This window comes from Brachyistius frenatus, unplaced genomic scaffold (genome assembly GCF_029030835.1).
Source record: "Brachyistius frenatus isolate BFR_SWC_R1_liver_20210118 unplaced genomic scaffold, ASM2903083v1 Contig_130, whole genome shotgun sequence".
NCBI classification, from domain to species: domain Eukaryota; kingdom Metazoa; phylum Chordata; class Actinopteri; family Embiotocidae; genus Brachyistius; species Brachyistius frenatus.
Window position 1 is genome coordinate 458,746 of NW_027210729.1, and position 11,255 is coordinate 470,000.

At 37.2% G+C, this 11,255-nt stretch overlaps 1 protein-coding gene across 1 annotated transcript; it reads left to right on the forward strand.

The window, feature by feature from the left end:
* The first annotated feature begins 7,884 nt into the window (after window positions 1-7,884).
* Window positions 7,885-9,343, forward strand: LOC138630215 (C-C motif chemokine 4-like). The gene is made up of 3 exons (XM_069714391.1): window positions 7,885-8,172; window positions 8,539-8,650; window positions 8,902-9,343. Exons 1-3 carry the CDS (start codon window positions 8,091-8,093, stop codon window positions 8,999-9,001), a joined length of 294 nt encoding a protein of 97 aa, XP_069570492.1. The 5' UTR covers window positions 7,885-8,090; the 3' UTR covers window positions 9,002-9,343.
* The last annotated feature ends 1,912 nt before the right edge of the window (window positions 9,344-11,255 follow it).

An 11,255-nucleotide genomic window follows, 5' to 3' on the forward strand; every position in this document is an offset into this window, starting at 1 on the left:
ATGACAAAGTGACAACGTAATCCTGCTTTTTGTCAAATGTTAACTTTGATTAAAGTGTCTACGGGCAACTATGTTTTGATGGTATGCGTGTGTGTGACCATTTGTAGTAGTAATTGTTCAGGAACTGTCACTGAGTCATAAAAAAGACAAAAATAACTAACATTAGGGGGTCATAGGAAAAGTAACACTGGAGCTATTTTGAGGGAAGTATTTTAGTCCTTCATGGAATTTATGGAAAAATACAACAGGATGATAGTAAGAGGCTGTGGGACACAAGTGTGAGACCGGGCAGACAGACAGACAGACAGGCAGGTAGGCAGCCAGTGAGAGCTGAAATGTGTTTGTGTGTCTGGTTTTGGTGTTTTATCTTTTCAGCAGGAAAACACAGTGTATCTTGAAATAGTGTGTCAGTTGTAATAAATGTGGGACTTCTGTCAGCAGTGATGTATTAACGTGTGTGTGTGTGTGTGTGTGTGTGTGTGTGTGTGTGTGTGTGTGTGTGTGTGTGTGTGTGTGTGTGTGTGTGTGTGTGTGTGTGTGTGTGTGTGTGTGTGTGTTTGAATGCAGTGTGTGTGATTGATGTGTGTGTTTGTCTGGTGGAGAAGCACGCATGAGGAAGCTATACATCACGATTAAACTCACATCCAGACGCACAAGGAAGCTAGTATTTCAGAACACTGGGTGGTGATGATTCTCTCTCACACACACACACACACACACACACACACACACACACACACACACACACACACACACACACACACACACACACACACACACACACACACACACACACACACACACACACACACACACACACACACACGCACACATGCACACATGCACACACACATGCACACATGTCACTGTCATGACTGCAGTGAGCTTAATGCTGCAGCCAAATGTTAGCAAAGGAGATGGTAATGAAGAAAAGTTTGACAAAACAACCTTAACTGAACGTCCACTCGCTAACACCGAATGCTCTTTATCAGCAGATGGATTTCATTCAGTTATCTTGAGGGCGATAAAGAAAGTTACCAACTAACTGACTGATTGGATAATAAGGAACATCTTATATAATATGAGGACTTATTAATGAATGATGTATGCACCCACACGCCTCCAACATACCACTGTCATCTTATCATATTAAATGAAACAATTTATTACATAACGTAAAAAGAGCAGATGTCAGACAGACATACTTTGTGAGAAGGCTTCCATTAATAATAATGGTCTCATTTAATTTCTACTGAAGTTGAATTTACTTAGTTAATTCTCTATACGCTGTGCTGGCTTTCTTGGAAATTGCAGTAACAATTTGTGCATAATTGCATTTTCTACTTGTATATACCTTACTAAATGCTTCAGTCCAGTGCAGACCTGTGTAACATGCTGCCATACTCAGATTGTGTGTGACTTGAACGTTTCTTCTAAATTCTTTTATTATCAAATCCCATCTTGTGCTAAAAAAGACACTCATGACCTCTTGAATTCTTGAGGTCGGAGGTCTGTATACTGCATGTCAGCATCGGACAGATGTTCCTTTTTTTTTTGTTTTAAAAGCAAACTACGAGCTGTTTAAAGGTGAATGTTTGTAATGACGTATCACGAAGAGGTGAGTCAACAATAGTTACAAGTTGTCTTTTCACCCTTTTTCTACTCATTTCTGTAACTCTGGTTCATGGCTGTAGCTCGACAGTCCCTCTGACTGCTAACCCCACTGTTGACCTGAGGAGGCCTGCAGACACTCATGTCCTACCTATTTTTCTTTTCATCTACCAGCAATGAGATTTACCATGAGGACATAGCTTGTGAGAAGTTCACACCATCCCTTCTGCACGTGCCCTGACCAACCAATCACTGGGAATCACGAGTGATTCAATAAGGACGAGGATCAATCACCTTTCCCATTGACAAACACTGACAATTTTGTTTGTCATAATCCAGGACCACACCAAGGGTGTCGCCCTGTCCGTCTCACACCCTCGTCAAGGAGTACACTGACACACCCACTTGTGACTTATCGAGTGTGTGTGTGTGTGTGTGTGTGCGCGTGCTCTTCAGGTTGGAGCGGTCACAAGGTTGGCCAAGTGGTGACACCCTACTGCTAATTGCCCTCTGTCTCCATGGTGACACAACGTGTGAGAGGGGAGCCTGCTACAAAATAAACTCCAAATTAAAAAAAACTGAGGGATATTGTTCAAATTAAATGTTTGACATTATTAAGAGTATTTTATTTGATCTAATTTCATCTATTTCAATGAATTCTGGCATCTACCAGGGTCCATTCAAATTTTCTTGAAATTGAAAGAACAATAAAAAATGTTATTTAATCTAAAGTAGAAATATAGTAACAAAAAAGTGTGACATGAACGACACTTCACATTATTTGAACTGCCTGGTATCAGTCAACTGCGTCTGTCACATTTGTATCCTGAAGCTACAGGAAGAAATTAGTCTGTAAGATTTCACTTAGTGTGTGTGTGTGTGTGTGTGTGTGTGTGTGTGTGTGTGTGTGTGTGTGTGTGTGTGTGTGTGTGTGTGTGTGTGTGTGTGTGTGTGTGTGTGTGTGTGTGTGTGTGTGTTAAAAATAATCCCAAATCCTGGTGACCATTCCTTGAACCTCTTCCTGATTTAAACAGAGGCCACGGCCGAGGTCAACTTCCTGTGAAAACACACACACACACACACACACACACACACACACACACACACACACACACACACACACACACACACACACACACACACACACACACACACACACACACACACACACACACACACACACACATTAATTCAGCCCATTTTTCTGAATGTGTCATTTTGAAAATCTTGCCAAACAAGCCTGACCTTTGACCCTTTTCTAGTGTGGACAAAAAAAGTGAATTGTTCAATTAAATTAAGAAATTCATCCATTCAGTAATGCTCAACATCTCGAAAACGAATACTCACATCTCACCGGACTCTGCTGTTCTTGTTTTAAAATCTCTTGAAATGCTTCTTGTCAGCATCATTCATGGGTATAATTTATAGAAAACAACATAACAATATTTCACATTCTTTTAAATCTGATATTTTCTGCAGTATCATCTGAATTCCACATGGAATAAGACTTTAGGGAAATTCGCTCATGTTATCAGGGAACATTATGTTTTTTAGGGAGGGGAGGCATTTTGAAAAGATAACTGTCAGGATGTTATACAATGGCCCCTTTATGTCAACCACTGTAACTAAATCATTAAATAACTGCATTTGTAAGAGCAATAACTCTTTTGCAGTGAATATTCTACTACTTTTAAACATATATAATCATAATTTAGCAGTTCATATGCAGGATTCACTATTAAACTTATGTGTTGAGTGATCCAAAAGCACAAACCTGTGCCCAAAATGTGCCCTCTTATTTTATTCCATATATTAAAACATTGTTGTAGAGTTTCCTGTCTCTTATAAGTGTATCATTTCACTCCGCGGGGGCTGCGGTGAGGAGAGGATGTTCAGAGAGGAGAAGGTCGATATTGTTTGCTAAACCTTTACTTCCTTAACGGGCAGACAGGATGTATTTTGTGAAAATGCACAGCATGTTGGTGATTAAAGCATAGAAACAAATGCACTCTTTCACAGGATAATCCAATTCAATATTGAAAAAAACCTCTATCTCTTCATTCCCTGACATACAGAAATCATTTCACAATATATCGTAAATGTCCTAAAACATCAATATTGATTCAAAGTCCAACAAATTTCTCTGAAGATATCTGAGCTTTCAAATGTACTTATTTGATTTATCTAAAGTAGGACTTTTCTATTCTACACTTAGCACAAATTCATGTGCACAAACAAAAATACCACCAACATAAAAAGATCAGCTCTGATAGAATTTACAGAAAGAAAAGATAAACAGCTCCCAATGAATTCCCTTTTTCTTCATATCTCTCTGCTGCCATCCGGTGGCCACTTGTTCGTGACATTTGAGACCTTGTGTTCAAAACTTTTTACACAGTCTCATTTTAGAGTGAAATTATTTAAAAAGAAGACTATTTTAAAGTCATATTTTGGGCAGTAAACATAATTTTTTTTAATTTGTCTTTGATCAAAGTTGATTTTCCATAATAAGGAAAACATAAATTGCTTCAGTGTTCTCCTCTTTGGATGAGAGCAAGAAACAACCTTTCAACAACAACTATTAGGCCTCGTGGAGTCCCGACTCATCTTAAGGATGTAACATTATGTTTATTTAAAAAAATTTTTTTTTTAAATGTTCCTTTGAGCCAGCAGGTGTCTTGTTTTTGTGAGCTGAATGGGTCTTGACTGCTTGCTGTGGGTAGAAGCACTGGGACACACACACTAACCAGTATGACTGTTTGTGTGTGTGTGTGTGTGTGTGTGTGTGTGTGTGTGTGTGTGTGTGTGTGTGTGTGTGTGTGTGTGTGTGTGTATGTGTGTGTGTGTGTGTGTGTGTTTGAGTGAGTTATGTTGCTGTGAAGCACTCGTGTCGACGTGTCGTCTGCCTCCAGTTACAAGCTGCACCACATTGCCATCATGGTTTTGGGAAGTGTTCTTTAATTTAAAATAAATCTTGTTAATGTCATACAGACTAAAATATTAATTTAAGTCATTTATAATAAAATACAATCATCTCAACTTTACCATTAGCCAGTATTATTTTCTTTCTCAGCAGCCACCTCCTGCTCATTTTTTTGTCTGTTTGACTTTGCTTCTATCCATTTTCTAGTTGTACATATTTCCTGGGGTGTAAAAGGTAATTATCTACAAATGATCTCATGCCACATTTGTAAGAAACTACTGCTGCCTCTCTCCATTTTTTGTTTTTACCGAACATATAAACCTAAATGGACCTTGGCCTCCACTTATATGTTAACTCGACGAAAATTGATGACATCTTTAGTCAGGTACTGCATACAAAACACTGAATATGTTTGAACTAAAAATTGTCTTCACATCTGCAGGCGGTTTTGATTCTCTAGTTCACCTAACTTGCACTTAGACACTGGCAGCATGTATATTTTCCACACGCCTTCCTGCTGGGTGAGAGGCTCCTGTCACTGTGACAAACAGAAGTGTAAAAAAACAATTCTCTTTCTTTTTTTGCCCGGGCATATTTACTGGACTATTTCTTGGTCGAGAGTAATACGTTTTTGGAGACTCTGCTGGTTGTCTGGTTACTGCCACGTACACAAAATGTAAGTTAAAAACAAGAGTCAGAATATATCATTCAAGCTGTACACATACAGTCCTGAGAGCAAGCCTAACTTGGCAGCAAGTACAAATACCTATATGCAGGAAAATGAAGACTACGTCAGTAAAATATGTTCTCGGATGAATTTATTGAAATCTTCTCACGTCACAACAATCAGAAAAGGCAAGAGGGTAAAATGGGCTAATTTGTGATGTAAAATGCTGATCTGTGGTGATGGAAAGTATCACTTTCCTCTTTCCATAGAGGCAGTTTCCATTTGAAACTTTCCACAAAACCTCTGTTTACTGAGGTGATGTCATTTGGGTATATTTCCTTGTATTTGCACAGTTCCTTTTAGAGGCACAAAAGACATTATACAATGTATTTTACATTTTGTAGCTCTACCCAAGATGACAAACTGGAATTTTTTTTTATTTTTTTTTTTTTTTATTGGTACAAGGTTTTCCGTCTATTTTCCTAAAATGAAGCAGTTTTGGCGCTTGTAGTAAACTGAATTTTTCTTGTATCCATTATGAATCAGTGAAATTTGCATTTGATCTTTTACTCGACTGGTTTTTACACGTCGATGTTTGTGCAGTCATATTGCAATTAACCCTGGGCGTCTTTGACAAACCACAGGTTTCCGTTTGAGTTGACATTTCTGATGTAGTCAGCATCTGGTGTTTTGGGTGTAATTTTTTTTAATTTTATGTATGTCATACACCACCAACTATTCATAGAAAGAAGAATATATGTTTAAATATTGTAAGCCGTAATGACAAACGCAGGAAACTGTACAAATGAGCAACCTTCCACAACATTTAGGTAACAAGTAAACTTTTAGTGATTCAGCTATGCAGACAAGTGATTGGCCTTCAATTTGACATTCAAAATGACTTTTCTTCTCTATGATGTTGCTTTATGTGAAAGAATTATTTCAAATAAAAAACTCCTCTTGATATTGATCTGCTTTGTGGTTATGGTATCTTGTTGAGTACATTGCGTATTCTGTGTTGTAAGCTTCGGCGTCTCGGTATCAGAATTTAACAGGTGCATTATGGGTTGATAAAGGGCTGACCATGAACTACAGCAAACCACAGGTTTCCATTTGAGTTGACATTTCTGATGTAGTCAGCATCTGGTGTTTTGGGTGTAATTTTTTTAAATTTTATGTATGTCATACACCACCAACTATTCATAGAAAGAAGAATATATGTTTAAATATTGTAAGCCGTAATGACAAATGCAGGAAACTGTACAAATGAGCAACCTTCCACAACATTTAGGTAACAAGTAAACTTTTAGTGATTCAGCTATGCAGACAAGTGATTGGCCTTCAATTTGACATTCAAAATGACTTTTCTTCTCTATGATGTTGCTTTATGTGAAAGAATTATTCCAAATAAAAAACTCCTCTTGATATTGATCTGCTTTGTGGTTATGGTATCTTGTTGAGTACATTGCGTATTCTGTGTTGTAAGCTTCGGCGTCTCGGTATCAGAATTTAACAGGTGCATTATGGGTTGATAAAGGGCTGACCATGAACTACAGCAAACCACAGGTTTCCATTTGAGTTGACATTTCTGATGTAGTCAGCATCTGGTGTTTTGGGTGTAATTTTTTTAAATTTTATGTATGTCATACACCACCAACTATTCATAGAAAGAAGAATATATGTTTAAATATTGTAAGCCGTAATGACAAATGCAGGAAACTGTACAAATGAGCAACCTTCCACAACATTTAGGTAACAAGTAAACTTTTAGTGATTCAGCTATGCAGACAAGTGATTGGCCTTCAATTTGACATTCAAAATGACTTTTCTTCTCTATGATGTTGCTTTATGTGAAAGAATTATTTCAAATAAAAAACTCCTCTTGATATTGATCTGCTTTGTGGTTATGGTATCTTGTTGAGTACATTGCGTATTCTGTGTTGTAAGCTTCGGCGTCTCGGTATCAGAATTTAACAGGTGCATTATAGGTTGATAAAGGGCTGACCATGAACCACAGCATTTCGATCTCTGTCTTATCACTTTCTGTCAGCTCGCTCCTGTCACAAATCTATAAGACTGTTTTTCATATAAAAAACTAGCAAAATCACAATATATAGTCTAATGAAAAAAGCTGTTAGGGGCTGCACTCATTTAACCCAGAATATGTATTTATGCCTCACAATCCTGCAACCCTAATCTATACCCCAAAGTCACCAGCTCCTAAAAAACATTCAAAAGCAATGCAGTCACCATTAACAGTGTCAACATAATGAAAAATGTTGTTAAATGTTTGAAAAATGGCTGTAAAATACTATACATGTCCTCTGTTGTCCATCACAAATGCACTGTGAAAACTACGAACATGCATGAACAGGCATGGTCCTAAATAAGAAAGGCAGATGATCTTAAAAGCCACAATGTATCTGCATGCTGCACAATCTTGCTCATGCAGAAATACACACACATGCACAAAGTGACTGAGGTGACAAAAAAGAAAAGTTGGGTCCCAACCACAGTATCCTTTTCCCTTATACCCCCCCCCCCACCTCCGCCCACCCTCCCTCCTGCTGAGATGTATTAACCATGCGACCACAGGTTGTTTTGCATGCGTAGTTTGGTCGGTATATTGTCATTTTGGTTGTATAAACTTGCTTGCTGCAACACTTGCTTGCTGACACACACACACACACACACACACACACACACACACACACACACACACACACACACACACACACACACACACACACACACACACACACACACACACACACACACACAAACACAGTGTAATAACTGAGGGGCTGTGAGAAGAGCAGACAGACAGAAAGACAACCAACAACCAGTTGGACGTGCACCCAGACCTGAGAGACAACAGAAGCAAACACGATGATGACTATGATGAAGAACCCTGTCATTCTGGTGACCTGCATCTTGCTTTTCTCAACTCTCACTGTCCTGGCATCTCAAAGTAAGCTAACTGAATACCACTTATGTTTCATATTGGGCAAACTTCTCCTCTTCCTTTCAGAATTTGTTAATATCAGTTCAGTGTTATCATTTCTGATAAAAGGTACATGTAATCAATAATACAGTGGCACAAAATGAAAAGAGATTAGGCTTAAAGCAAAACAGGAAAAATTTGATTTATGTGTGTTCTTCTTACTTGAATCGGAATCAAACCAAACTGAGATCCTCTTCAGCACTTTACTGCACTGAAGGTCTCATGATGTGTTTGCATGCTCTCCAAAGGTGTAACGGGAAAAACAATGAGTGTGTGTTGAATGCCAGTTTATGTCTCTTTGTATGAACACTTCTGTCTCCATCATGGTTTCAGATGGCTTTGGCCCAAAACAGTGCTGCTTTTCGTTCTTCTCCCATCGCCTGGACAAGAACAAAGTGGTGGACTTCGATTACACAGACAAGATATGTTTGATGGAAGGTGTGCTGTAAGTGTTTCAGCTCTCTTGCTATTGGACTTCTGTCCACAAGTTCAAGATCAACAACAGAATCAAATTTATTGGTCCAATAGGGTTAAAATTTTACTCATACACAATGCTGAGAACAAAGATAAGATTATTTTGTACAGTCATGTAAAACAAATAATCAGAAATAAACTCTCAGCATTCAATTGTCAAATATAAAAACTGACAGAAACAAAACCGGACACCATACAATAATACAATTGTCTCTGTTTTAGTTTTACGATGAAGAATGGAAATAAATTCTGCGTCGACCCGTCCGTGCAGTGGGTCCAGAACATCATCAAGGCCAAGGAAAAGTTACAGGCAAGCAAGTGAACATCGCCACCTCCAAAGTATCGGACTGACCCAGTATCCAGTCAACTACCACAGCACCTAAAAGCTTGAGCTGAGCAGAACAGGTGGTGTGGTGATTTAACTTCACAGCTTTTTCTATTTTTATTCACAAATTTTTCTATATCACAATAATTGCAAAATAACTCCTCAAATTTATTCTTCTTCATTGTCTTTCCTTTCGTTTTCATGAGGTATATAATATTTTAAAGTAAACCATCTGCTAAAAGTGCTTTGGGAGATCTAAAAAAATATATATGGTTTTCAACTTGTTTTTATTGATTTGCCATGTAATTTGATTAATTAAATTCCACTTTGCTGTCGTCATTAATTTTCTACACATCGTATATCTTTCAATCCAGTCAACTACCACAGCACCTAAAAGCTTGAGCTGAGCAGAACAGGTGGTGATTTAACTTCACAGTTTTTTCTATTTTTATTCACAAATTTTTCTATATCACAATAATTGCAAAATAACTCCTCAAATTTATTCTTCTTCATTGTCTTTCCTTTCGTTTTCATGAGGTATATAATATTTTAAAGTAAACCATCTGCTAAAAGTGCTTTGGGAGATATAAAAATATATATATGGTTTTCAACTTGTTTTTATTGATTTGCCATGTAATTTGATTAATTAAATTCCACTTTGCTGTCGTCATTAATTTTCTACACATCGTATATCTTTCAATCCAGTCAACTACCACAGCACCTAAAAGCTTGAACTGAGCAGAACAGGTGGTGTGGTGATTTAACTTCACAGCTTTTTCTATTTTTATACACAATTTTTTCTATATTACAATAATTGCAAAATAACTCCTCAAATTTATTCTTCTTCATTGTCTTTCCTTTCGTTTTCATGAGGTATATAATATTTTAAAGTAAACCATCTGTTAAAAGTGCTTTGGGAGATATAAAAATATATATATGGTTTTCAACTTGTTTTTATTGATTTGCCATGTAATTTGATTAATTAAATTCCACTTTGCTGTCGTCATTAATTTTCTACACATGGTATATCTTTCAATCCAGTCAACTACCACAGCACCTAAAAGCTTGAACTGAGCAGAACAGGTGGTGTGGTGATTTAACTTCACAGCTTTTTCTATTTTTATACACAATTTTTTTTCTATATTACAATAATTGCAAAATAACTCCTCAAATTTATTCTTCTTCATTGTCTTTCCTTTCGTTTTCATGAGGTATATAATATTTTAAAGTAAACCATCTGCTAAAAGTGCTTTGGGAGATCTAAAAAAAAATATATGGTTTTCAACTTGTTTGTATTGATTTGCCATGTAATTTGATTAATTAAATTCCACTTTGCTGTCGTCATTCATTTTCTACACATCGTATATCTTTCAATCGTATATCTTGTAGTTTCTGGCTGATAAAGCCACAGGAAATTCTTATACCACGAAGCTTTGATAGTTGCGTACAAAGCTTTTTTTAATTTATTAAATAATTAAATATAAACTCAGGTGTTTCTTAATTATTATCAAAGTAGCATCACTTTCTTTTAATCCTGTGTAAATAAGCAATCTGCTCTACTTGAGCTGCCTTTCATTTGTAGTTTATTGTGTAATGTACCTCACTGGACAGCAGATGTCGCTCTTAACTCTCTTTCACATTCTCCAAAAATGTTTCATAGCCATTTCCCCAGCCAGGTTTTTACTGCTCTGAATAGACTGAAGCAAAATGAGGAATTGTTTAATCTCATCTGTAATTGCACTCTTAACGACAACAGCTCAGAGCAGGTGTATCTAAGTAGCAGCTAGAGTTGCGTACTGGATCAAATCTGACAACTGAAACCCTCTTGGGTGGCTTCTGTCCCGGGTCAACGCTAAAATAAAACACACTTTAGGAATACTATATGAAGAACATGCAACACCTGACTGAGCAGGACAAGTTTAACTTTTGCTCCAACTTTGTTAGATCTCGTTGATATTTCAAATTAAACTGACCTGAAAATCTCCTGTTGGCCCAAAACGACACCTCAGATGACACCAATGTGGTGACGTCATCGTTAAAACTCTCTTTAAATAGTTTCAGACCCAGATTCTTATTTGTATGTGCTGCCATGCTATTTCATGTGTGAGCATATACACAGTCTTATGAGTGCTCAACTCATAAACTCAGTGAAAGTTCTACAGACACCACAGATGACCCATCAGAATAGATGATCTAATTAGATTTTGGAGGATATTGCTGTAATAATTTCCATATCAATGAGGGGGAAAAA